Source organism: Vitis riparia, chromosome 7 (genome assembly GCF_004353265.1).
Source record: "Vitis riparia cultivar Riparia Gloire de Montpellier isolate 1030 chromosome 7, EGFV_Vit.rip_1.0, whole genome shotgun sequence".
Classification (NCBI taxonomy): Eukaryota; Viridiplantae; Streptophyta; class Magnoliopsida; order Vitales; family Vitaceae; genus Vitis; species Vitis riparia.
The window spans coordinates 26992158-27020008 of record NC_048437.1 but is presented as its reverse complement, the minus strand read 5'-3'; the positions used below and the strand labels follow the sequence as shown (position 1 = coordinate 27020008).

At 33.8% G+C, this 27851-nt stretch overlaps 4 protein-coding genes and 1 pseudogene across 5 annotated transcripts; 1 reads left to right on the top strand and 4 right to left on the bottom strand.

The window, feature by feature from the left end:
* Window positions 1-2178: 2178 nt before the first annotated feature.
* LOC117918309 (putative GTP diphosphokinase RSH1, chloroplastic) lies at window positions 2179-16610 on the top strand. Of its 2 annotated transcripts, none has more exons than XM_034834861.1 (24): window positions 2179-2527; window positions 2869-3050; window positions 6709-6888; window positions 8109-8174; window positions 8292-8384; window positions 8482-8613; window positions 8735-8836; window positions 8910-8987; window positions 9071-9142; window positions 9955-10062; window positions 10955-11052; window positions 11732-11792; window positions 12186-12248; window positions 12346-12402; window positions 12506-12607; window positions 12820-12975; window positions 13073-13204; window positions 13284-13370; window positions 13481-13552; window positions 14695-14781; window positions 14867-15320; window positions 15669-15730; window positions 15829-15897; window positions 15983-16610. In XM_034834861.1, exons 1-24 carry the CDS (start codon window positions 2503-2505, stop codon window positions 16085-16087), a joined length of 2643 nt encoding a protein of 880 aa, XP_034690752.1. In that variant the 5' UTR covers window positions 2179-2502; the 3' UTR covers window positions 16088-16610. The 2 variants fall into 2 exon arrangements, with proteins under 2 accessions (XP_034690752.1, XP_034690750.1); XM_034834859.1 differs by having other exon boundaries at window positions 2860-3050.
* Window positions 16611-16794: 184 nt separating this feature from the next.
* Window positions 16795-18228, bottom strand: LOC117918310 (nuclear polyadenylated RNA-binding protein 3-like). Its single transcript, XM_034834862.1, has 3 exons — window positions 17747-18228; window positions 17624-17663; window positions 16795-17516 (listed from the first exon to the last, which is right to left on the bottom strand). Exons 1-3 carry the CDS (start codon window positions 18004-18006, stop codon window positions 16908-16910), a joined length of 909 nt encoding a protein of 302 aa, XP_034690753.1. The 5' UTR covers window positions 18007-18228; the 3' UTR covers window positions 16795-16907.
* A 667-nt stretch (window positions 18229-18895) lies between these two features.
* Window positions 18896-20428, bottom strand: LOC117919048 (annotated as a pseudogene).
* Window positions 20429-22605: 2177 nt separating this feature from the next.
* Window positions 22606-23608, bottom strand: LOC117919024 (proline-rich protein 3-like). The gene is made up of 2 exons (XM_034836045.1): window positions 23362-23608; window positions 22606-23173 (listed from the first exon to the last, which is right to left on the bottom strand). Exons 1-2 carry the CDS (start codon window positions 23564-23566, stop codon window positions 22839-22841), a joined length of 540 nt encoding a protein of 179 aa, XP_034691936.1. The 5' UTR covers window positions 23567-23608; the 3' UTR covers window positions 22606-22838.
* Window positions 23609-26480: 2872 nt separating this feature from the next.
* Window positions 26481-27538, bottom strand: LOC117918221 (proline-rich protein 3-like). The gene is made up of 2 exons (XM_034834729.1): window positions 27443-27538; window positions 26481-26822 (listed from the first exon to the last, which is right to left on the bottom strand). Exons 1-2 carry the CDS (start codon window positions 27536-27538, stop codon window positions 26481-26483), a joined length of 438 nt encoding a protein of 145 aa, XP_034690620.1.
* Window positions 27539-27851: the final 313 nt, after the last annotated feature.

Here is a 27851-nt window from a genome sequence, read left to right as displayed (position 1 = left end):
TTATTTTAAATATATATTATTAGATGAGCTTTAAATATTTAATTACAAATAATTTTCAATGACTAATAAAATTTATGTAAGAAAAAAAAATGTTTGAATGAAAATATTGAAATCTTTAAAATTAAAAGTAAACAAAAGATTTTATGGAAAGGAAAAGGTCATAATTGTTATCAATCATTTGGGAAAAGTTTAATTGCCAAAAGCAATTGATGATTGTTTATGGATACATAATTATTCATTTAAAGCAAATTATTTATTTTTTAATGAAAAATACCCAAATATTATTCTTGAACCATTATTTAATAAAATTTTAAAAGATTAAGATGATATGTGTTTTCTAACTGAATAAAAAAACTAAAATATTTGATTTTTTTCAATTTAGTTAAAAATAACTTGATGATGTCATTTAATATAACTAAATAAGTTCATTTTAGTTGTATAAAATATTTTAATTTTTTAAATTCAGTTAATAAATAAATACCACCTAAATTCAAGAAAAGACAAAAATAATTACCTATAATTTTATAATATTATTAGAGTAAATTTAAAGCGATTAAAGAAATTTTTGAAGAAAAATCGAATGAACCATTAATAATAATTTGGTGTAAAGATATGATATAAAAATAATTTGAGCAAATATTTTATGAAGGAAAATATCATCTCCAATTATTTGATAAAAGAGTAACCATATAAATTTAAATATATGGATAAGTTTGAGGCAAGCAAAAATCCCCTCAACAATCCATTTAATTAAAATGTATAAATTTGAAATCAATAAAAAAATTTAAACTCAACAAATAAAATAAGTTCATTTAAATGGTAAAAGGTCTATAATAATTTAATGATATGAGTTAAAAAAATAAAATAAATTTGCACTGATTCATTTCCTATTTTCTATTTTTAAAATAGGAAACAATAATAATTTTTATATAAAATATACTTAACTCTTATATAAAAAATATGGACTTATCTTATGCCATATTGTTAAAAATTATTATTAAATTTTTTAAAATTTAAGGAAATCTTTTAAAAAAAATCATTATCTTTTAAGTTTTTTGTATTCTATATAAAAATTATCATCATTTTTTTTAAAACAAAAAACTAAGAAATATATCCCAACAAGATTCATTTAAAATTAATACAATAGTAAATGATATATAAATATGGTAAATGTATGAAATTATCATATATTTTTTTAAATCATTTTTAAAATTTAAATTAATAAATATTTTCTAATACCTTAATTTTTTAAATAAATTTTAAAATTCACGATAAGTTTTAAAATATTCTTACATTTTTATGTATGAGTTATACCACTATCTATCTTTAAGCAAAAAGTGATACATATAGGGTATAAAATGTATGAACTTACGGTTACCTTAAAAAGATTATGACTTTTAAAACAAATTAAAATATTAAACAATTTTTATTATTTCAAATTTTTAAAAATTTAAGGTTATACTCTATTCTTAGACAATTTGAAATAAAATGCAAAGAAAAGAAAATAAAGAGGAAAATATAAGAAAAATAAAAAATAAATTTAAAGTCAATAAAAAAATAATTTATGTTTTTTTGAACTTATTTCACTATTTTTAGTTTTTCGATGTAAAAGTTAAATAATTTGAAAATGCATGAGTTTTTAATTAATTTAAATTATATTGAATTTTTTTGAAATATGAGAAAATAAAATTTTTTAATATTTTTTTAATATTTTTTGAAACCAAATAGAGCCTAAAATTAATTTTTAGAATATTTTATAGAGAAGTTGCTTAAAATTACAAAAAGAAGTTCCTCAATAAAATAATTACCACAACCACTGAATAAATCTAAAAATTATTTTATGACGTGGAAATGGAATGAATTTAAAGTAAGCATAAAATTTCATTAGATTCAGGAGTTTGTAACACCTGAGATTTCAAAGTTATTAATTTTGAATTATTTTTCCCTATTTAATACAACAACAAAATAATAATAATAATAATATTTACAACAAAAAAAGAAATAAAAATAAAAGTTTGACTGAAAGATTATGAGCGAAACACACCGTCAGGAAAGATTTTAGCCGACGTGTCATGATCTGACACTCACAGCATGAAATCTCATTCACTCGCTAATACAACCCAAGTATCAGAAAAATTTCACCTATAAAAAGAAAGAGAGAAAAGAAAATATCTTTATCATACGGCGTTTCATTTGTGTGGCCTTGGCTAACCTCGATATCTATCTATCTCTCTAGATTATCTCATCACCATCTTCGCTGAATCGTGTCACGCTATGCGCTTGTTGGTCTTGAATCAGACGTTTCGGAGACAGGCGTAACGCTCGTGAGAATCGGAGCTGAATGAAGGAGAGGCTTTGATGCTCAGTTCAAGCTTTCTTTCTCTGTTTATTTATTGTCTTTTTATGTTTGTTTGTGAAATTGTGTGAATCATTTTGTGTGGCTGTGGCGAATGAGTGGTTTGATTCAGTGAGGGTGGAAGGTTCCGATGCTTCGTGAGAGAAATGGCTTCTGCTCCGTCGATGTCAGGTGCGTTTGCTGTTTTTCATTTTTCATTTTTTATGTTCTTTTTTTCTTTTGTGTTTTGGTGAGTGATGTGTTTGGTTGCGGAGAAAATGTAGGGGAGAGAAAGGAAAGTGGATTTTTTTTTTTTTTTACTTTGAATCTTGAATTCTTTATTGCTTGGAGTTTGGCAACACGGGAGCCTCCGATCGACTGAGCTCAATTCCACTGTCTATTGTTATGTTTTTAAAAATTTTGTTTTGTCGGGAACGGGATGGAGGTGGAGGAATTATCTGTTTTTCTATGTGATTTTTTTTTTTTTTTGGGCGATTTCGAGGGTTTGATTGAGGATTTTGCAGTTTCTGTAGAATGTGTAAATATCTGTAAGTTTTCGAAAGGGGATGGGAGTGGCAGATACGATTGTAGTGTTCTCTCCTGTGCGTGGAAGGCTCCGAGGGTTTTGAGTGGGTTTCTGGCGAGCACGGCGCATTCTCCTCAGTGTTCGTTGTCCTCGTGTGCTGGAAGTGGAGGAAGAAACCGGATTAAATACGTGAGTTTTCTGAGTTGCCCTAGAATTGCTGCCATTTTGGACTTGCTTGTTGGGCTTACTGAAAATTGCTCATTCAAGAATTGATCTTTTGTGTGTATCATGATAAACCTAATGATAGCTTCAAATTTGATTGAGTCTCACAAGGTCTTTGAGTTGTATAACTTGTGTGACCATCAAGCTGTCATACCTAAATTCTTTTTGTGATGACAGACTTAAAAGTAATTTGAGTCTCTCCTTTGCTTTCCCTCTCTCTTATTTTATCTTTATGTTAGTTATTTATTGTCTTGAATTCTACTTGATTTTTATATTTTATTTATTTTCTATTTTTTATGCAATAGAAATATGTTCAATGTTGTTGAGTATTAAAAGTTGCTTTTGTTGAAACTTTGGACGTGAGCTAGTATGGTTAGTTACCAGACTGAGGGGAAAAAGAAGAAAATGCTTGAGAAAGAAAAGCCATTATGACATTTTTTAAGCATTTTCTAAAGTGGGTTTTGTCGATTTCTTGTTCTATCCATTAACCAAGAACCCTTAATGATGTTGCTAAACGTCATGAGCTGCATGGTTCAGAAGTCAAAAGTACACGTGATCGACCTATCCCTGACATTTTCCCCAAATTCTTGCATATTCTCAAAGAAGTAGGTGTTTTTACTTAGGGCTTCAGAGCACTTGTTTAATGTTGATTATAATTGGAGTAAGGATATTCTCAGTGCTTTCTGGATCGGGGATTTATATTCCATGATTTGTTAGGATTTTTATAATTGTAATGTATTTATTTGGAATGGATCTTGAATTGCTTATCCCTAACCCAACCCCTATCATCTAAGATAGGACCTTTTTATTTTATTAACATAAAGTTGTAAACAATTTGGTAGATTCAGGGTTGTATATAGGTTTTTTTATCTTCATTATATGTAAATAGAAAATGGGTTATGTATGTAGAGATGGAATATTACATATAAAAAATGGGGATTCTTCTTCTTCATCTCTATTTTTCTCTAAATCTTGTTCATTCCTTATCTTCTTCCCCTCTATTTTTGTCTAGATCTTGCTCATTCTTTATATCATTTCTTACTTTGAGGAATCCTTGTCCAGCGCATTTCTTGAAGTGCTAAACAGACACTCTACATGTGTTGGTTTGAGTTTTCAATGGGAGACTTAATAATTGACCAAATTTGGAAATAAGTTCTCTTCCAATATGTGAAGTTTTAATGTAATCTAGCATCGTGAATATATGATTAAAGAAGTCAAAGAATATACAACGTTAAACGGTAATAACGTTTTTCTAAGTTCTTTTATTTTTTTGGTTTTGTTTCTTCACATTCTAGTAGTTTTAGTTAGGCTTAGGTTGATTTAAAAGTTTTAGAGAAATTCTCTCTTGTTGATTGCAGTGAGATTAAAGACCTTTCTCAGATTCACTATTTAGGAATTTAGATGTGCTGAGTATTAATATCTTTTATAATTTGTTTTTGATAACGAACCAAATTATATTAAAATCACCAACAAGGTATGAACCCTATACATGGGGAATGTATGAAGGATCCCTGAAAGTTAGCAAAAGAAGATGGAAACAGGAGAACGACGGCCTAGTTTCTAAAAATGGGAACTAAACAAAAAATAACTAGACTAAACTGCCTTGCATGGCACAAACTGTCATTAGACCCTAAAAAGAAATGATTTTGGATTTATGATGAGGTTATTCTTCTTTCTCCTGAACTTCAATAAGAATGGTTTCATAAAAGGTGGGGTCTACTCCCATTTACTTGAAGCTTAACCCGAGCTTCATCTTAAAAAATGGAGACTTTTCTCCCTCATTGACTCTTCTATTACACTTGTTCCACAAGCACCAAGATATAGAAGGAGCAACCCTTTGATTTTATATCTTGGTTTTTTAATTCTCACAAATCTTCCATGTTTGTGAGGGAAAAAAAAGAAGGTAAAATGGTGTTGGAGATTTGCTTTGGAGAAGGGTCAATAGTGGGAAAGTTTGGAGCATGGTGTTCTCAATTAGGGAGGGAAGGTTATGGTGTAGACTTGTGGAAGACAATAAGAAAGGGATTATGAGTTTACGATGTTTAGTGTTGCAATGTTTCTTTAAATGACACTTTTCTGTCTTTATTCTCCTTTGCAACTTCCAAGGAGGCTTGCATGGATAATGTTTGGCCTGTAGAGGGTGGGCTAGTCTTGTGGAACCCATGCTTCCTAAGACATTTCCAAGATTGGGAGATGGTTAACATTGGGGAATCATTTTGGAAGCTATGTGTGTTAGTAAGGAGTAGCAAGGGGGTAGATAGAATGTTTTGGAAGGCTAGTAAGAGTGGGGAATTCTCAATGAGGTCTTTCTCCTCTACCTTGGAGTTAGAGATTGAAGTGTCTTTCCCTTAAAAGTTAGCATGGGGCTCTTTGGCTCCTATCAAACTAGGTTTCTTCACATGGGAGGTGACCTGGGGAAAGATCCTAACCATGGATCAACTTAAATGAGGAGGATGGTTTTTGCCGAGTTATTGTTGTATGTGTACAAGATGTGGAAGAATCAGTAGACCATTTCCTGATCCATTGTGGACAAACTAGGGGGTTGTGTCATTGTCAATCCTCTTTATTTGGCATTTCGTGGGTTTTCTCTTAATTGGTGAAAGATTTGTCAATGGTTTGAAATGAAAGTTTTGTGGGCAACAAGAGAAGAAATCCCTGAAAATAGCTCATTTTTGTCTATTTTGGACAATTTGGAAGGAGCGTGATCACAAAACCTTTGAAGGAGTGCAATGCACAACCCAATCTCTTAATGATTACCTTATTTAAAGAAAAAAACAGACAAACAAAAAAACTCACAAATTTGCCATGCTAGCTAGCAAGAATTTTCTTTCTATGCAAATTTGGTGTGCCCCCCCTTTTTGTGATTTTGTTGACTTAGTTGGCAACAATATCCTTAATCAACTTAATATTTTTTTTTAATATTTTGTGAAGTGAAATTTTTTTGCTTGGATTTATGATTCTTTGGAGAAGTCTTTTGGATCTTCCAATATCAATAGGTTGCTTGTTTCCTTCTTGCCCCTTCTAGAACAATTTAGGATTTGATTCTTTATAATGAGTATCCGAATGAGCCTCTCTTTTCTCATTCTCCTCTCTCCTATGATTCAATATGCTTTGATCACTATATCTAAAAATTACTAGGGGATATTCTTTTTCCCCTCTCTTGTTCTTATACTCTCTTTCTTCCCTGTTTGCCAACAAGGAAATATCTCCTTTCCTGTTTTGAAGAACTCAACCTAGTGCAAGATACAAGTTACATTACTTGAATTGCTTTATTGGAGCTATAGTTGTTACTTAACTTTGCCTTAGTAGGTAGAAGTACCAGAGGAGGGACTTTTCAACTCTCTACTTTCAATGCAATTCCATAGATTTGCATGGCATGTTGATTATGTCAGCTTTCAATTTGTAGGCATTAAATTCTACATTGTAGTTAAATGCAATTTAGTTTTCTGCAAGTGATATTTCCTTTGGCTCAATGAAAACTGTACTGCTGCAACATTCCTCAGCTCTTTAGATTCCTTATACTGATTGTGTACAGAAGTTTGATTCTATTGGCTTGTTGGTTGTATATAAACTAGTTTTCCTGGTCATTAATGCTGGTCTTTGTACAATCTTGTACCCTTGGCAGAGATATGAAGCCCATGATGTGGGAGGGTGGCATTCCCATGAAGCTTCAGACTTTGTACTTCCTGAAAGACTCATTAGATCAAACTTGTTTCATGTTGCTTCTAGAAGATGGAAATCTTCTTGCTCTTCATCCTTCTCTTCAGTTGCCTTTGACAAGGTTTCTCCTGAAAGTCTATGGGAGGTATAATTATCTATTATTGAACCTCATATTTCTTCACTATAGTAGTTGTTGTTTTGCATACTTGGATATTTTATTTGCTATCATTTATGGGATTGTAATGTTCATTGTGTGATTAACATGCCATTGCTGTATAAATGTTATATCATGTAAGAAAATTTCTAGCTGTTGTGTTGTAAGGTCTTATACAGAAGTGCTTGTTCAAATGTACTTTTAGGTACACCCAAGTTTTTGGGTTCCTTGTAAATTAAGGTTTTTAAATAAGTTAAAATGTTCTTTAATTCTCAAAAAACAATGAACAAGGTGGACTATGAAGGAGTATGTCATTTGTGTTTATTTAAACTTCTGGTCTTCAATCAACTGAAAAAATCTAAGGTTAACAGAAACACATTGCTATTCATACTTGTATATGATGATAACAGAAATGGTGACATTTTTACAAAAAAAAAAAACTAATGTCAATGCAAGACTATGTAAGGAAACATTCTGCATATGACAGTTAATAGTTTGGAGATTGACAAAAGGTTATATGGAGAATATAGATTAAAAATTAAGTTTTGAGAGTGGTTTTCGGTTTGGGAGGCAAACAAGAAATGTGGCAAAAGGCTATAAAAAAATTCTCAATTCTTAGACGACCAATAAATGAATAAAATAGGGTTGCTTTATGAAAATATTTAACCTAAGAACTGACAATGGCAAATGATTTCTGTTCAAATGAATTACCTTGAAGTAAGTTTTGTCATTTCTGAGAATGACTCAAGGGAATAACACTAGGTAATGCTCAATCCATAATTATTTATGTTGTAGAATTGGTTCAGCTCTTTTGAATTTTATTTCTTTGTTGTTGTTGTTCTTTTTTCCTTTTTTTTGGACAAGATGAAAAAGCACAAAAAATTATGTATAACTTATTCTTTTTCATGAGTAAAGCAACAGCGTATTATAAACAAAAAGCGCCAAAACAGCACTCCGAAGTACATGGGGGTATACAAGGAACACTTAAAAGCGCAAGTAAAAGGAGAAGGACCAACAAAAAACTACGCCCCCAAAAAATTATGTATAACTTATAATTTTATGTTGTTTTATACATCTAATAAATTATCCTTAACATGGAAAGCTACAACCTGCAAAGTGATCATGTTCAAAAGAAAGAATTGGCATGTGGAGATTTGGTTGATGGATATGGATTTGATAATGTCATCTTGTCAATTTTTCCATTGCTTCAGGATCTTAAGCCTGCTATTTCATACCTTCCACCTCAAGAATTGGAATTGGTCCATAATGCTCTAAAGGTTAGCTCTTGGCATAAATACAAGAATTTTTGGCAGTTTATTCCCCCCCCTTTATTTGTTTTCAAAGAAAAGCCATCCGTTTGGGCAAATGCTTATATGTGGGTTTGGTTGTTTCAGCTGGCTTTTGAGGCTCATGATGGCCAAAAAAGACGCAGTGGAGAGCCCTTTATCATTCATCCAGTTGAAGTTGCACGTATTCTGGGAGAACTCGTGAGTTATGGAAATTTTGGGAATATGTTCTTATTTGTCACATAATTTATTCTTCCTGCAATTAGCAATATAGTTTACTTATTGAATTTTCATTTAGGAATTGGATTGGGAGTCCATTGCTGCTGGATTACTGCACGACACTGTTGAGGATACGAATGTTGTCACTTTTGACAGTTTAGAAAGGGAGTTTGGTGCTACCGTGCGCCACATAGTAGAAGGAGAGACTAAGGTGTTTTATGTAGCTTTTGATAGTAAATGACAAATCTCGGTTCTTCTGTAGGTCTATTGCTATGTTAGGTTTCTTTCAGTTGGGCGTAAAATGGTTTTATTTTCTTCTCTTTTGTTATTAGGTTTCCAAGCTAGGAAAACTCAAGCGTAAGAATGAGAATGATTCGGTACAAGATGTAAAAGCTGATGACCTGCGTCAGATGTTTCTTGCAATGACACAAGAGGTAATGTATTCATTATATATTTCCATCAATGCCTGTCTTATGTATGTGGGCAGCTAAACAAGTGCTGCTTCAGGTCCGCGTTATAATTGTCAAACTAGCCGACAGATTACATAATATGCGCACTCTTTCTCACATGCCTCCACATAAGCAGGTAATTCTATTTTTCATTTGGTTTTTAGTTTGCTAATAACTGTCTACTTCTCATCATCATTACCATTATTATTCTGTTTCCAGGTCAGCATCGCAACAGAGACGTTGCAGGTCTTTGCTCCTCTAGCAAAATTGCTAGGGATGTATCAAATTAAGGTAAGTTTGTGATGGTTTATTTATTTTTTAATTTTTGGCAGTTGTTAACATCGTCATCAGGGTTGAGATCTAGATAATCTTTCAGTGATCTCATGATTCAGGCATACCAAAACTGTGATAAGGAATGATTTTATCATTATTTATAACTTCCATAATTAAATTTGTATTCTCAGGTTAACATGATTTTTAAATTTAATGAAGTTATTATTATTATTATTATTATTATTATTATTATTATTATTATTATTATTATTTTATTTAATTTTTGGGTTGAAAACTCCCACTGGGTAATTTCACTTACAGAATGACTAAAGCTGAATTTGAAACTAAAATTCTCTACATTGTCCAGTTCAAAAGCTAAAAACCATGATTCAATTTGTGTTTTCAACATGCCCACTTTTCTTAGCTTTTTATATTATTGTGATTTATAGTTTTCTATTGCATTCTTGAGGTTGTGAGAATTTGCCTTCCTTGATTGTGGTCCACATATGAGTGCTTTTCTATAAAAGTGCATCATGTGTTATCGCCCTCTATTTCTCGTCTCTGCGTTTAGGTTTTTGATATTCCAAAGCTCAACATATGCCAAATTATCAATTTTTTTGCACCAACAGTAGCTTGGCCACAATTCCTCAAATGCATTTTTTCCACTCCTTGTACAAGTATCCAAAGCACCCAAAGTAATTTGTCCTATGATTTCTTTGTTTATTTGATCATTTTGTATACTTATGCCTATCAAAGAAAAAAAAAAATTGTGTATAATTATGTGTCTACAACTGAGCATATTCTGATAATATACTGTTAACATGTTGCAGTCTGAACTTGAAAATCTATCCTTCATGTACACCAATGCTCAAGATTATGCTATGGTCAAAAGAAGAGTTGCTGACCTCTATAAAGAACATGAGAAAGAACTTGTGGAGGTAATTTGTCCTACTTTCAGTTGAAATGTTTAACAGGGCTCCAGCATTAGGGGTGCAACTTGGGTGGGGGTTAGAAGGGTAATCGGCATCAAACTTGCCTATCAAAATGTGCAACTTGTGCTAAACCCAACCCAAGGTAAGGTTGGGAATTCCCAACCCATGGTAAGCCAACAGGTAAATCTGGTTCCTATGGTTTCCAATGGGTTATCAAATAAAAAAACCTAGAATGAAGTCTCCTAATAAATAAAACAATTATTTCAAAGCTATAAAATATGAAACATATTATGGAATATGAAGTTAAAAGCTAAATATATCTCAAAGCCATAAAATATATCATTGGTTGCTAATTTAACTTCAATGATAACCCTCAAACTGAAGTTTCAAAACTAAAAAAGTACTTCAACAATTCAATAAAAATGATAAACTCATTATTGTGTTACAATTAAAAAATAAATAAATAAATTTAAAAGTGAGAAAGGTTGGACTTATTTCCTTGTCCTTTTTATATTTTTCATATTTTAAATAAAATAATAAATAATATAATTTAAAAAATAATAAATAAATAATAATGTGTGGGTTCAGGTATCAGCGGGTTGCCCACACCTACAATTCTCACCAGCCCTAATATTTGTGGGTTGATATTTTACTAACCCAAATCCGACCCTCACTTGTTCAATCCTTGGCCACACCAACCCACACCTTGGGTTGGACAGGTTCAACCAAACCTCGGGCTGGACAGGTTTTACCCACTCAAGTTGCAGTCTTATCCAGCATGCACCCTAAAGCCATTGATGCTATCTCAGACAGTGTTCAGATTCAATTATTAGAGAATATTTCAGGCATTCTTATCTGAGGTGGTCTTTTTCTTATTGTACTTTTTCTCTTTTATCAGGCTAACAAAATTTTGATGGAGAAGATAGAGGATGATCAGTTTTTAGACCTTATGACAGTGAAAACTGATGTTCGTGCTGTATGTAAGGAGCCTTACAGGTCAAGTCATAGACCTCCTTTTGATTTGTTTATTAACTTCTTCAGCCTGCTTAGTGATTTCCAATCTCATAATATTTGTTATGTTTGGTATTATTTTAACTACCAGTTTTGGGGCTGTTATATGATAGAGCTTTTGCATGCCCTCTGTTTTGAGTGAGTTGTTTAGATGCTCTGTTGGTAATAGGTATCATGTAAAATCTCATAAAATAACTGCATATAAGTGGTAGTTTTAAACAAGGAATAGGTACATCATTATTAACTGTACAGGCATACTCTGTAGTGCTAGTCATTTGTAACTTTGTCTTGGAAAGTGTTGCAATTTTAATTAAATTATCATTCTGGCTCTCTAAAATGAGAAGGATATCTAAATTTTTAATTCCAAAAATAAGCCCTTAGGTTTTTTTATAAGTGGATATTGACCAGTAAGCTAATAATTTAATGCAAAATCAAGTTGCTTATGCTGCATGATACCAAAAATTGGCCTTGTTTGAAACTTGTGGTGATGTGAAATGATGTAATTTTTTATGCATGTTCTATTTCTGTAAAACTGTTTTTGGTGTGTGAAATATCTTCTCAGTTCTTCACTTGTAGCTCATTTTTCATGGCTTGTTTCAAGTTCTGTTATAAAGATTTTTTTTTGGCATGATGTTGAATCAGAAGTCTTGTTTTTTTGTTACAGTATTTACAAAGCTGTGCACAAATCTAGAGGTTCAATAAATGAGGTTAATCAAATTGCACAGGTTTGTTCTGATATTTGCTTTGAAATAACTTGATTACATTTGATAAGTGTTAAGCTATCTATTGACTTAAAAGCTTAAGCTGTTAGATAGTGAGCCAATAATGTATGTTAAACTCATTGTGGCTTTGGCCCAACACCCTGCCTCATGGGCAGCTTTCTTTGGCCTGCATGCAAGCTTAATAAATTAAGGAAATAAATATGCAGTAAGGATTGAACTTATGACCTCCTACTAAATAAAGCTTTAATACCATGTTAGCTACCAATTGACTTACGAACTTATTGTTAGGTAGTGGACCATCAATACACATCAAGCTCATTTGAGCCAATAAGTAAATTTGTCAAATGTTCTATATTTGCTTTTTGATATATTGCTACTCTCTGTTGTTGTAACCAGCTTCGTATCATCATAAAACCAAAGCCGTGCACTGGAGTTGGGCCCCTATGTAGTGCACAGCAGGTAAACCAATGTCTGTCTGCAAGGAATTGGTTCTTTTTCACAGCACCCTATACTTGGTGCACCATATGGCATTCTCTCATGGTTGTGCTTTTTACAGATTTGCTACCATGTTCTTGGGTTGGTCCATGGAATCTGGACTCCTGTTCCGCGAGCTGTGTGTACTTTGCTTTGCACATCCTTTGAAATTTGCTTCTAATTTAAGTATCAGAGAAAATGATTAGTTTTTCTAGAAATAATATTTTATTTTTTTGCAACAGATGAAAGACTATATTGCAACTCCAAAACCTAATGGCTATCAAAGTCTCCATACAACTGTAATTCCATTTCTTTATGAGAGCATGTTTCGACTGGAAGTTCAGGTCAGCTCTTGGATTTTCATTCTTTTTTACCATTGCAAAATTCTTTCCTTTGAATTCCTTTGCTTGCCTTTTTTTTTTTCTTTTTTTTTTCTTTTTTTTTTTGTTGTAACAAATGGTGAATTTAATGGTTAGAATTTTGTTAACCTGGAATGTTGCTCTGAATAACATGTTGATTTTTAAAATTATAGATTGCTTTTATCTGTGTTTGACAGATAAGAACTGAAGAGATGGATGTGATAGCTGAGAGAGGGATTGCTGCTCATTATAGTGGGAGAGTGTTCGTTGGTGGTTTAGTTGGACGTGCAACCAGTGGTGGAAGTTCAAGAGGGAAGACAGGCTGTCTTAACAATGCAAACATTGCTCTTAGGGTACTTCATCTGTTGTCCTTCCTGAATTATGATAGTCAACAGTCTTCCTTGAAGGGATTTCGAATAAATCATTCAAAGTTCATTCTTTTTGCTCCAGATTAGCTGGCTCAATGCAATCAGAGAGTGGCAAGAGGAGTTTGTTGGAAACATGACCTCCAGGGAATTTGTAGACACTGTCACTAAAGATCTGTTAGGAAGTCGTGTCTTTGTATTTACGCCTAGGGGAGAGGTAACCATGTGGATAACTTTTAACATATGAAAATTAAGATGCTCAGAGTTTTATTTATCCTTCTCCATGCTATTCACAGATTAAAAATCTACCCAAGGGAGCAACTGTAATTGACTATGCTTATATGATACACACTGAAATTGGCAACAAAATGGTGGCTGCGAAGGTATTCTTCTCACTTTTGACCGGTATAATATTCTTTCTTCATATCTGAGTGTTTCTCCAGGCAAAAAGGCAAAAGAAGGATAGTATCACCACATGCTTTTTTTGTTGCAGGTCAATGGGAATCTTGTTTCTCCCATGCATGTACTTGCTAATGCTGAGGTTGTGGAGATAATTACCTATAACGTCAGTATTCATCAGCTCTAAACTTTTATTTCTCTTTGTTGAATTTTTATTGTAGAACTCTTTTCATTCCTGGTGGGATATTCCTTTTATCTATAAAGATATTTATTTATATATCATTTTAGTTAACTCTTTGTTTTTTTGTGCATCAATTCACAAAATTTCTTGTCATGGAAGTAACTTATATGCATGATAGGATATACCAAAATTTTGCAATTCTTTCTCTTCCTCTATTGGAAGTAAGAAGTTACATGATAACATGGTTCAAATTTTTGTTTCTAGAGTTGAGGATAGACTCAATAGTGAGAGTATCAGAAGTCAGTCCAACTACCTATTCTGTAAGTGGGCACTGGACAATGTGGTACTACAGCTTCATTATAAATAAAAAGACTGTCAATACAAGACAACTACATCTCAAATAGAAGTGTACAACTTACCTTCACTACTTTTATAGATACAGTTTACTTACCTTATCTATTCTTTAATAGTTTAACTATTATTAATATAAAAATGGTTGAAAATATAAATGAAGTGGGCGAATGGAACTTAGGATCATTCCTATGATGATGATGATGATGATGATGCATTGAATGAAACTTCTATTATTTAAACCAGTTAACTCCTATTGCATTATTAGGTTCCCGAAATGATTTTTAACCTGTGAATTTATTAGACCTTCAACTTAATAATTGCTGAAGATATAATTTAATTGCCACCTTATCCAGCAGATGGTCTTAAAGACACCTATTTAGTGAGAAGCATGCTAATGACCATTTAGCTGGGTATATCAAGCTTTGGATTCAACAGTGATTTTCTGATTTTGAAGTTCCCTAATAATTGGGAACCGGGCTATAGGTCCAGTTACTTGGTGACTATGCAATGGAAAAGATCTCTATTCTCTTGGCTGAACTGAGCAATCTGACAGCTCATGGCAAAACAATAACAATTGAACTCTTTGTTTGGTTGGATATCTTGCTTACTTTAAGTATAGTGGATTACCTATATAGTCTATCCTGTTCTTTCTAGTAACTTGCATATAGTTGTTTGGTTGCTGCTTCTGAAGCTTACTTTGCTGCATCTGCATGGATCATCTGTTTACCATATGCATCTTCCAATCATTTGTTGCTGGGTCCTTGTTTTACCAGGCACTCTCAAGCAAATCTGCTTTCCAGAGGCATAAGCAGTGGTTACAACATGCAAAAACCCGTAGTGCCCGGCACAAGATCATGAAAGTAGGGTTTGTGGTTGTATTGAATATGAATTGTCCTTGTCATTATTAACTTGCTCTATTAACCACGATCTCATCTTGTTGTTTAGTTTTTGAGAGAGCAAGCTGCACTGTCTGCTGCTGAAATAACAGCAGATACAGTAAATGACTTTATTGCGAACTCTGAAGTGGAGAGCAACTTGGAAGAGGCCTCACGTCATTCCAAGGGAGGCAAATCAGTGTGGGAGAGATTCCTCATGAACTTTGTGGAAATGTCATCCTCGATGAAAAGCCCCAAAGATGTCTTCCACCCTCAAAATGGTAGCACTCAAGTTCCCAAGGTCAATGGAAAACATAACAGGCAAGTGCAGAATGTGAATTTGGAGCCCGAAAAGCCCCTAACACAGGGAAATGGTGTTGCCAAGATGAAGCATCTTAACATTCCGACATGCAAGGAAGTCTTGCCAGGTTTAGAAAGTTGGAAAACTAACAAAGTTGCCTCTTGGCATAGCCATGAAGGGCACTCTATCCAATGGTTGTGTGTAGTATGCATAGACCGAAGAGGTAATTTTATTTTACCAATAAAACATGCTGACTATTTTTTATGGTTTGTTTCTGAGAGATCAGAAATGGATTTCTTTCTTTCTTTGTTCTTCTCTCTCTCTCTCTCTCTCTCTCTCTTTTTCCCTTTTTTTGTTTTTGTTTTGTTTTGTTTTTTTGACTAGACAACTGTTTAGAAGTGATGGACATGTGTATGCTATTAATTTATTTTTACCTTAAAATTTTTAATGAGTCCATCTCTGCATTTGCATCTTGACACCTCTATGTTATTATTTTAGCTGTTAGGTTTAGATTTCCCCAGACATGTGTTGCTGTTCTTGTAATCGTTTTAATTATAAACAAAATTTTCAGGCATGATGGCAGAGGTCACAGCAGCATTGGCATCGGTGGGAATTACCATAATTTCCTGTGTGGTGAGTAGTTGAAATTTATATGATGCTGGCCGTTAATTCATTTTTGAGCAAGACTTTTCATGGGCGATGACTGTAACGGTTTGGTCTTCAATGAGCAGGCTGAGATGGATAGAGGAAGGGGATTGGCTGTCATGTTATTCCATGTTGAAGGCAGCCTGGATGGTTTGGTATGTTAAAGATTGTACAAAATACTCCCAACCTTGTCTTGTTTTCAGTGTCTTTAATCTGAAAACTGTTCTTTTTCTTCCTCAGGTTAACGCTTGTTCCAGTCTAGATCTTGTCTCGGGTGTTTTGGGATGGTCCACGGGTTGCAGCTGGCCAAACACAGTGGAAACCCCACTGTGGAACAAATGCTGATTATTAATTGGAGCCAGCAAGTCCTATCGGTTTGTCCAGCAACTGAAGTCTTGGTATGAAGTTTTGTCCTTGGAAAACTGAGATTCCGGTTTCTTTTAAAACAGATTTTGGGCATATAGTCACATTTGTTGTAGAAAGAGTAAAATAATCAACAGCAGCTAATTGAGCAAGTCTGTGGAGCAGGGCACTGTATATAGAAAACAGAGAGTCGTAGCTTAGGGTTAAGTGTTACACATGGCCTCATGCATCTTTGTAAAGATACTCACAAGCAGAGGACAGCGGAACCGTTATACAGGGGTTTTGACAATGAGCTCTTTTATGTTTGTACCTTGGTTTGGTAAAATTTTTCTTTTCTTCATCATTCTTAATCTGGAAATAACTATCTATTGATGTATCATATTATTGAAGTGGGAATGGTGGTTGATATCGATATTTCCTTCGATGTGTCCACTGAAACTGATATTTTCATCAGTGAAATAACTAGTGGGTGGAGCGCCACACCACATGCTTGAGACTTTGAATTATACAGGTATATGCCCATCAATTGGGTTTGAAGAGAGCTATTGAAAACTGGGATTGATTAGCTGCTCTACTCTTTACTTGTGTGTGATATTTTTATATCAAGTTTATGATATATGTTGCTATCATTTTCTTGGATAATATCCTGTTGTATCAGGAATCGTGATTTGATTGTAGTCAAGTAGTCAACTGATACTTCTGTTAGAATCATGGAGTAAAACTCAGATTTTATTATCTTACAGACTTTAGGAAATGGTTCCAGCAATTCCTAAGATTTCATGTATTTATGAAAGAATCTAGGTTAATAAGATAATGAGACATAGCTTTTCTGATTGGTGACTGAAAGTAGCAGAAGCAGTAGCAGCATCAACGTTGTCCAAATCCAAATTCTTAACTTGATCTTCACAGGTATCCTCCTCTCCGTCTCGTTCAGGAAATTATATGATTTAGCTATTCTATCTTTGCGATGACTGATTTTCATCTCTTTGATTTCCAGTGGCCATTCCTTCATCTCTTCTGGCCAAACCACCTCCGCATTGGATTCCATTGAAGACTCCTCTGTTCCTTGTGATCCCTCTTCACATTTCTCCACAACACATTCCCCATCATCTTCATCTTCGTCTTCGTCTTCGTCTTTATCTTCGTATTCATCGTCTGTAACATCATTTTCGCCTTCAGCCTCATTGCCTGCAAATGAATCTTCTGCATCATCATATTTTTCTTCTCCTTCGGCTTCATTGGCTGAATGTTCTTCTTCTGCACTTGATTCTGATATCTCTATTGTCTTCCACTCTCCATGATCTGTGTCAGATGCTTCATCCCCTTCATTTTCTCCAATTTTCTCAATCTGTATCTCGTACTCGCTCAAATCCTGTCCCAGCTCGGAACTGTCTTCCAGGGCCTCCTCTTCCTGACCAAATTACTACACAGAGATCAGTGACCTTATGTTTAACACAACCAAGTTAGATTTACAAATTAGAGTTATCATGGAAAAGCTATAACTTCAAAGGAAATTACCGAATCCCAGATCATCTCTGATGTTCCATCCACACTGTAACTGCAAATCAATCAGTCATATTGAGTTAATCAAGAGACTCAAATATACAAAACTTCCTATCCCTCCCATCTCTCTAGCCTTACCGTGGACAGTGTCTGTCTGCCTGAAGAATTGAACGAAGCCCCCCACTGCTGTTATCCCTGCTGCTGCATTGAAGCCTCTTCTTGGCCTTCTGTAAAGATCTATATCTTCTTATTCTGATTGCAGCTCCTACAACAAATGCAACAGCCAAAGCTCCAACCAAGATCCCAGGACCGCCTATTCTCAGGTTCATCATCTTCTTTCGTCCTGTCTGTGCTTTCCCAGGCTCCCCCACAGTCTTTGTCTCGTCTCTTCCGGCCATGTGGGTGCTCAATATTTTCTAGTGTTTGTGACCTGGGTGTTCAACATTTTGTTATGTTATGCTGTGTTGGGCTTCAATTCAAAGAATTCTTTTCTTGAAAGCGGGGAAGAGAGAAGAGAGGAAACGTGCGAGAAGAATAAGAGATTAGGAGGGGGATTGAGTGTGGATCATTGGAGCTTGAATCGGACGTCTCTTTGGACAGTTACGATACTGGGCATCTTTATTTTGCGTCTCACCCCAAAACATTCTGCTCATCCCATTCCCTGTGGCATATTATATAACAGATTCACCTTTAAGTTTATAACACGACCTCACTTCTTTACGTTCTTTACCTTTATTTTTCTAACTCTGGCTTCATGCCTTTTTCCATCATTTATCATCCTCGTTCTTCATGTGTTCTGCACTGCCTTGTGATCCCTCTTCTCAATTCAATCATTTATTTGGGCCATATTCCAAATTATTGGATTCTAGAACTCAAAACATTTCTCTGGACATGCATTGAAACAATGTGGTGCTCTCCAATTATTTTTGTTACCTTTTTTTTCACATGTAATATTTTTTTTTTAAATAGTGAGGCTTATTTTGAAATAGCCTTTTATATATATATATATATTTATATTCATAAAAGTGTCAAGTAATTTTTTTTTTAATTATTGCATTAATTTTTTTTTTAAGTTACGAGATTTTTAATAAAATTATCCAAAGAAATGTGAACAATTTAAGGCCTTGTTGGCCTCGAAGAGCTTATACTCAATAATTTGTTTATTTATTTGATTAATTTTATTGAAAAAACTTATCACCTTTAAAAGAGCATAATGGAAAAACAAAATTTAAAAATAATATTTGTATTATAATTATAAAAACCATAAGATACAAACGTGGTCTCTAAAAGAAAATCTCACATGACAGCAACTTCAAACTGAAGAGGAAAAAAAATTGGGACATACGCTAAAATTGATTGATGAAGTGTAGAACAAAGCTTAATATATGATTGCATCTCCAAAATACAACTGTGGAAGCTAGCTATTATTCAACACATTGATAATAAAATCAACCACAAACTGCCCATTTTCTCAACCGCAAAATTATTATTCCTGAGAAAAATAAAATTAAAAATCCGTCGTGTATAATAATATTTAATATATTTTAATAACCAGTGGATATGGATTGAGGGTGTGAGGTGAAAAACAAAGGCTCCACAGAGCACAAGTTGATGTTCTTGTCACTGACGTGGCGACATTGAAGGAGGGGAGAACCAGTGACGCCATTGTTGATGTCAGTAGGAAATTTACAGGTCTTCATTGGGGAGCTTTCAAGGAATGCCTTGCAGTGTGTGAGCTTCCAGTTGTCTTCAAGCTCAGAAGTAGAAAATGTTGTAAAGAAGTAACCCTCCTCATCGGTTCCATCAGTCAGGATGGAGAATGGGGCTGTCTCGTACTCATGCTCATGAACAGCCACACATGTTATCCGTACCAAAGCTCCTGCATTGTTTATTAATCCAACCCTAAGCAATGGTGGTGGATCACACATTATTTTTTTGATAAAATGGAACCAAAGTGCCATGCCCCACTATAAATGCTAATGTTCTTTAAAAGGGACACACAAGGCATATCCTCATGTTAAAATCCAAAGAAACCTTTTGAAATATTAAACTGGCGTAGAGATTAGAGATTACCTCTAAGTGGGATCTGTTCCGGACCTGAATTACAATAAACAAGCCCTTGAATACCCGTGATGCTTGTAGTGGGAAGTAGCCTTTCGCTTTCTTCCCAATTTGCTCTCTCAAACTCTTCTTTTGGGCCATATCCACTGACCCTTTCACAACTCATAACCAACAGTGACAAGAAAATCATGGAGGCTGGGAAGAAGGTATTCCGATTACTGGTTTTGGAACATACCCATTAAGGTATTCCGGCTTCGGCTTCTCGACTTCTGGTTTTGGAACATACCCGTAGTTGTATTCTGGCTTTGGTTTCTCGACTTCCGGTTTGGGACCATACTCTTTCTTGTATTCCGGCTTTGGCTTCTCGACTACTGGTTTTGGAACATACCCTTTGTTGTATTCTGGCTTTGGTTTCTCGACTTCTGTTTTTGAACCATACCCTTCTTTATATTCTGGCTCCGGTTTCTCTATTACTGGTTTTAGATCATACCCTTTCTTGTATTCTGGCTTTGGTGTCTCGGCTTCTGGTGCGGAACCATATCCTTTGTTGTACTCTGGCTCTGGTTTCTCCACTGCTGGCTTTACATCATACCCTTTGTTGCATTCTGGCTTTGGCTTCTCGAGCTCTGGGTTTGGACCATACCCACCAATGCTAGCTAAAGCAATAGCCAAAAGTGAGAAGAGAATCATCGAGGTTGTGAAGAAGCGGGTGAGAGCCATTGCTATCCAATGTATATCACTGATAGCTAGATCAAGTGTTTAATGGAGTGAATGGATGAAGAGTGGGGGCTATCGCATGGGCTTTTATAGGTATATTCCCAATTTTTTAATTGACAACAAGAATCATACACATGATGTTGGTGAGGAGTAACTCGGCTGCACGATTGCAAGAGAATCAGTGGGTTTGGTCGCCACTGACTGATCGTGAATGCCACTATAATTCAATTTGCAATGAAGTTATGGGTTGTGCCATTGGCTGTTTCTGCATTATGTCCAATAGAAAAATGAACTGTTCATATAATATGCTCAGAAAACCCAATCCCATTCTTAAGAACTGATCAAAACATGATACAACTGTTGTGATCACATATGATCAAAATGATTAATTAGTACACAAAAAGTATAATAAATATTGTTTTGAATTATTAATTGTACTATAATTTATTTTAATATCATTACTATTTATATATAAGTTTTCTTCTTATTTGGCTTATCTTAGGCAAAATAGGATCCATTTGGTTCCTTGATAAATCTATATTTAAGCTAACTAATATGACCTTTAGAGATTAATCTCTTTCTTCATAGGAGTGTTAATAGTAAACTTAATATATGTTATATGTTCTTTGGTTTGGAGATATTCATATTGGATATGTGATTTTACCTAGAAAACCATCAATAAAGCCTTTGATCGGTAACTTTGTAAATGTAAGATTTATATGGGATCAACCCAGCATAAAGTTAATCCACTAATTATGAAGGATCAAATACATAAAATTATTCAGATAGATGCTATTCTCTTTGAGACTTGCACTTTTAGAATCTACACTTACCCTAATGTTCATGATGTACGCAACACCTCTATCCTTTTTAATGGACTCTTCAATAACTCGAGGGGTTGCAATTAACTACCTCAAACTTAATGAACAAGGAATTTTCTTTTGGGGGTGCAGAGATAATGACAAATATTAAATTCTAAGGCACAAAAGATCTGAACTACTCATACGATTCATAGGAATATTTATAGGCGAAAGACCCTAATAGACTAAGCAGGTTTTAGAAATCACCCAGGATGCAAGGTATTAAAAAAAAATCCTTACTAAAATTGATTTGGAAAACTTGAGTGGCACTTAGGCGCTCTTGCTAAATACATCCAATTAAAATTCAATCACCTATATGTCTTTTTTACAGTATTATGCCCCAAACAACTCAACTCTACTTAGACTATCTCATGTGAACATGAGTCTTCATGGGCAATGTAAATTTCAAAAAGCATGTAGAATAAAAAATAAAAATGAATAGAAAAAAATTGTCAATTTAAACTATCTAACTTAGTTCATTAACAATCTCTTTAGAGGCTGTAAGCACCTCTTTTGGGAGTGTTTTCAAGTTAAAAATGCTTTCTTTGTCTTGAAAGCGCTTTTGTATGAAAATTAATTTTTGAAAATCACTTTTAAAACTTAGAGAGTTGCCTGAAGTGATTCCTAAAAATTGCTTGATAGATAACTTTTCCAAAAATTACTTTTCAAAAGTGCAACAATTTGACTCTTAATCAAAACTACTCCCAAACTGACTCTTAATCACCATTACATAGTATCCTTCTTTGAGATCAAATTTTAATTGATAACATAAATACCAAATTTTTGCAGACAATATTTACCTTTTAGGATTAATGAACATAAAATATGATTATGTGAGAACATTATAGGGGCATATATACCATGGATTGTTTCATGCTTGAGATAGGATTTTGTAACTAAAATTCCAATGAGATATTACTTGATCATATGAATATATGTGAAAATATATACCTTCATGCATGTATGACATGAAGGATAACATTTGGTAATTAATCACTCTCATTATTTCATTTCTACACTTGTGCTTGCTTTGCTTCTAAGTTGGTTTAGGAACAAAAGTAGGTTAAGAGGCTTTTGCATTTCTGTACGTAAAATAATACCACCTTTATATGCTTAGCACTTACGAAATGTTTATTTCTGATTGATTTTTCTTAAACATGATCCCCATGTTGAAATTTCAATTATCCAGGGATTTATTAATTATGGAATCAAGAATCTCAAACTTAGAATTTTTGGGTGTGACTCATGCAGTAAAAATCTAATCTAAAGTGATGATAAGGATCAGGTCATATCTCTCTTTCTATAGCAATACTCCATGAATTTTTTGCAGAAACACTGATTTATATATGGTCGCAAATATTAAAGAACTAAGTAGGAAGGTATGCATTAATAGAAAAACCAAGAGGGTATAATGAAATGCCCTCTGCTTATTACAATGAAAGACCTTATTGCATCTCTGAAAACCCTTGGCAGCAGAGAATTACTCTACCCACCTATAAAATCAGCATTACCAATAAGCAAACCCCACTTCCCAATAATAAAAAACAAAATTAAAAATATGTTTTCTATTTTTTTTTCCCTTAAATCATATTTTAATAACCATTAGAGATTGGTTCAGGCTTAGGGGTGTAGAAGAAAGGCTTCACAGAATACAACATCATCTTCTTGGCACTGAGGTCGCGATAAAAATCAAGAGGGTAGCCACTGATCCCATTGTTATCGTCAGTTGGAACATCGCAGGTCTCCAGTGGAGAGCTTTCGAGGAATGCCTTGCACTCTTTGAGCTTGCAGTCGTCTTCAACCTCTGATGGGTAGAGTGTTGCAAAGAAGTAACCCTTCTCGTCACTTGCCCCACTCAGGAAGGAGTATGAACCCATCTCATATCCGTGCTTATCAACTTTCAGGCATGTTATCCTTGCCACAGCTCCTACACTCACACACAAAAAAAAAAAAAGCAAAATATGAGCAAAAACCTGGTTTCATGAATATTTGTTTTTTTAGCTTCAAATTGTTCTGATTGTCTAATTCAACAGTGTCAATATATGTGCCCCCTGCACCTACATTTATCAAGGCATAATCTAAATATTTAAAAGAATGATCAAGGACAAGTATTACCTGGAAGGGGCATGGGCTTGTGGCCTGATTTACAGTAAATAAGACCTTGAACGCCCATGATGGTGGGGAGTAGTTTTTCGTTATATTCTGGCTCATCAGCTTTCTCAACTTCCGGTTCGGGGCCGTAGCCACCACTGCTAGCAGAGGTAATAGCCACAAGTGAGAAGAGAACCATTGAGATTGTGAAGAAGTGAGGAAGAGCCATTCTTCTGCAATCTATATCGCTGACAGAGAAGGAGATGGTTTGGCTGCGATTTTTGGTGAGGAGAAAAGGCTACCAACGTGGGCTTTTATAGAGATATCTTCAATATTTTTTATTCATTACAAAAATAATATATACTAGGCTGATGGGGAGTAAGTTGTTTGCACGTTTGCTGTGGGATCCATGCATGTAGGATATGGGGTAGCACTGAACGATGTGAACACTACTTCCTCTTAAGACAATTCACAGACCCTTAATGCAATGTGATTAGCAGATCCGGCTTTTGCCATTGGCCGTTATCAAGAGAATGTATTTAAAAAATTAATAAATGATCTTTTGAACAGATTTTCGTGAACCATGTCTGCGGGGGGACGGGCAAGCTGGCCCTATCTGGGAAGGTTCATCACCATGGGCCGGGCGAGGAAGGCAGCCCATTGTGGTCTGCTACATCCTCTCCATGTAGGGAAAATCCCGTATGAATTGAGTAGCAGCTCATTATCAGCGTTCAGGGCCACTTCCCCAACTTACGAGGTAACTCAAAAAGAGCTAAGATAGTCTAGGGGTGACAATGGGACGGGTTTTTTCAGGTACCTGCTCCGCCCTGCCCCAGTGGGATGGGGTTCAATTTTAATAAACGGGTTTGAGACAAGTTCAATAATTTTTTTAAAAACCTGGGACGAGTTCGGGTATTGTCCCGTCCCATTCCGATTATGTATAAAATTAATTTTTATTTTACTATTTTTAATATATAGATAATAATAAAATATTTTTAATAAAATAAGTTATAAAAAATATAATAATTTAATTATTTATAAAAATACATTTATTTTAATGTAATTAAAAATTTTAAAAGTAATTTTAAAAAAATTCAAAAAAAGTTAAACGAGATGGGACGGGTATAAGAATTTATCATACCCGCTCCATCCCGTTTAATTTTTTAAATGGGACAGGGATAAAAATTATTTTGAATAAACGGGGCATAAGAATTTATCATACCCGCTCCATCCCATTTAATTTTTTAAATGGGATAGGAATAAGAATTATTTTGAATAAACGGGGCAGAGTTGGAATGGGGGCGACTCGTCTTGAACCCGCCCGGTTGCCATCCCTAATCACCCTTTGTTCTCATTTTTAATTCCTGGATCTAATTTGATCAAGGAGACTTGGGCCTAAATGGATTATGAACCTATGATGTACCTAAAAAACCTAACCTCATCCTAAAGCAAAGCAAATATTCATCATTGAAAGGGTTTAATATCATAAATAATTTAAGCACTAGTGTGTTATTTTTGTAGCTCACAGCAAATTCACTTTTTAACTGTGTTGAAAAAAAAAATTTTGATCGTGAAAAATCATCAGTGACAAAAAGGGGTTGTATGTTTGATAAATTACAATACCAAAAGTTTTCAAAGTATTGTGAGTTGTAAAAGAAACATTTAAATATTTAGTAAAGTAGATTGTTAAATTGTTATTAACATGCGTGTAATGGTCAAGTTAGGGATGTCAAAATTTTAATTAATTTTTTTATTATATAAAATTAACTTTTTAATTGAATAAAATTTCATCACTCAGGGTGTGTTTCGTTACACTTTTGTTTTTAAAAAATTTTTAGCAAAAATTTTGAAATAATTTTTAAGATCATATTTGTACCAAGATATTTTTATTTTTTCTTTTAAAAGTATATGTATATATTTTAATGATCAAAATGATCAATTTGAACCAAAATTATGTAAACTAATTAGTTTTTGGGTAAAGAAAAACTGAGCTAAAGCGATATAATTGATTGGTTTTATATTTGATAAAAGCCAAATGAATCAAATTTGTAGTGAAAAACCAAACCAAATCAAGCTTTTTAAAGTCGGTTTGATTCAAATTTCATGATCAATTTTGACCTAACTTAATGGCCTTTTTTAGTCTTCAACCTAATTGTAATTTGTGTTTATTTTAAGTCCAAAACCCATTAATATAAATTTATATTAGGTTCTAAATCAATTTGTTTTTAAAATTAATTAAAATCAACTTAGATTTAATATTAAAAATATATTAAATGTATTTAAAATTAATTTGACCATAATATAAAATCTATGAATTACTTTAATAGAATTAATATAATTTTTTTTATTAAATATCGAACAATTATATATAAGTTTTACAACATCAATTTGACAATTAGATTTTTTTATAGGTTAGAAGATAGGAAAATAAAAAATCAAATTGACGAGAGGTCGATTTTCAAAATTCTCAAATCAAATTGGCATTTTTTATTATTGAAATCGATAAAATCGATTTTAGCTGGTTTGGATCATTTTGTTAGTTTTTTGGATTTATTTACACCCCTAATTAACACATGAATTAAGAACTCCAAACGAAGTTTTATATATATATATATCTTTTTTCAATCACTTCTGCAAGATTCCTCCTAGAGTCCAGCATATTTCCATATCACTCAATTATATAATTTTAAGATGGTGAGCTTTTTATGATCATGTGTGTATCTACGGATATCCTTTGAGAGATGCATCTCATTATAAAAGACATGCATGATATTACAATTCTCTGGAATTGATATTACCAACAACAAAAAAATTATCATTTATCAATATGCTAGCTCTATCATGTAGAACGGTGTCTTTTATAATCCATGAAATATTTTCAAAACTCTTTGTCATATATGGTCACAGATTTTGAAGAATTAATTAGGAAGGTATGCATTAATAGCAAATTAAACAAGAGGGTATAGAAAAATGCCCCTCTGCTTATTAGTACAGTGAAAGAACTTATTGCATTTCTTCAAACACCATTAATGGCAGCAGACAATTACTTCATCCACTTAAAATCAGCAATGCATTACAAACCTTAAATCCCACTTCCCAAAAAATTTGATAGAAAAAAATAATAATGCTGTTTAGATCAAATACTAGTAACCATTAGAGATTGATTTAGGCTTCGAGGTGTAGAAGAGAGGCTTCACAGAATACAACATCATCTTCTTGACACTCAGGCTACGATAAAAATCAGGAGGACAGCCACTGACGCCATTGTTATCATCAGTGGGAACATTGCAGGTCTCTAATGGAGAGCTTTCAAGGAAGGCCTTGCACTCTGCGAGGTTGCAATCATCTTCGACCTCAGAAGGATAGAGTGTTGCAAAGAAGTAACCCTTTTCGTCACTTGCACCAGTGAAGGAGTATGAACCCATCTCGTACCCTTGCTTATCAACTTTCGTACATGTTATCTGTTGATCTTCCTGCAACGATGCCTGACGAAGATATTAGAGAAAAAAAAAAAAAATACACAAATTTAATGTGGTTCGACAAATTATCTTGTCCACGGGAATAGAGAATAAAGACTTTCACTATATCTAAAATTAGGGTTATATAAAATGGTATTTATATTAATCATCAGGTAATGAAATTCCAAAAATACCCCTAAACCGTATCGCACATCCTTAACAATAAAAATACAAACTTAAATAACAAATATCGTCGTTCTACTCCAGCATTTACCATTTTTTTTCTCCATATATGTCTTTTCTTCAATATGAGCCACATACTACAACATTATCCTTGCCACAGCTCTTACATTCGCAACAAAAGAACAAAGCATGTGAGAAACATGACTTCATGAACACTGTGTTTTTCAACTCGATCCAAATTGTTTTTCTTATTGAACTCATTAGAATAATGTAGTTTATCATTCAGCAAACGTAGCCCTTTGTGTTTATCAAGGCATAATCTATATTTGTAGAAGGACAATCAAGTATAATCTATATTATAGCCCTTTGGGCTTAGGTCCTGATTTACAGTAGACAAAACCTTGAATGCCCATGATGGTGGGGAGTGGTTTTTCTTTATATTCTGGCTCATTAGACTACTCCACTTCAGGTTTTTGGCCATACCTACCAATGCTAGCAGAAGAAATAGCCACAAGCGAGAAGAGAATCATTGAGGTTGTGAAGAAGCGAGTGAGAGTCATTATGTTATGCGAACTGTATCACTGATGGAGAAGGATGGTTTGGCGAAATATCAAGTGTTTGAAGGATTGACGGGATGAAGAGGAGAGGCCATCAACATTGGGTTTTATAGAATACTTTCAATAATAATATATGAGGTTGCAGGTAACTTGGTTGCACGATGATCACAAAATTCTAAGGTTATATTTGTTCCCGGAAAATATAAGGAAAAATGTGAAGGACAGAAAATAAAAATAAAAAATTGAAGGAAAGAAAAAGTGAGAAAAAATAAAAATAGATTTAAAATTAATAAATTATTTTTATATGCTATTTCAA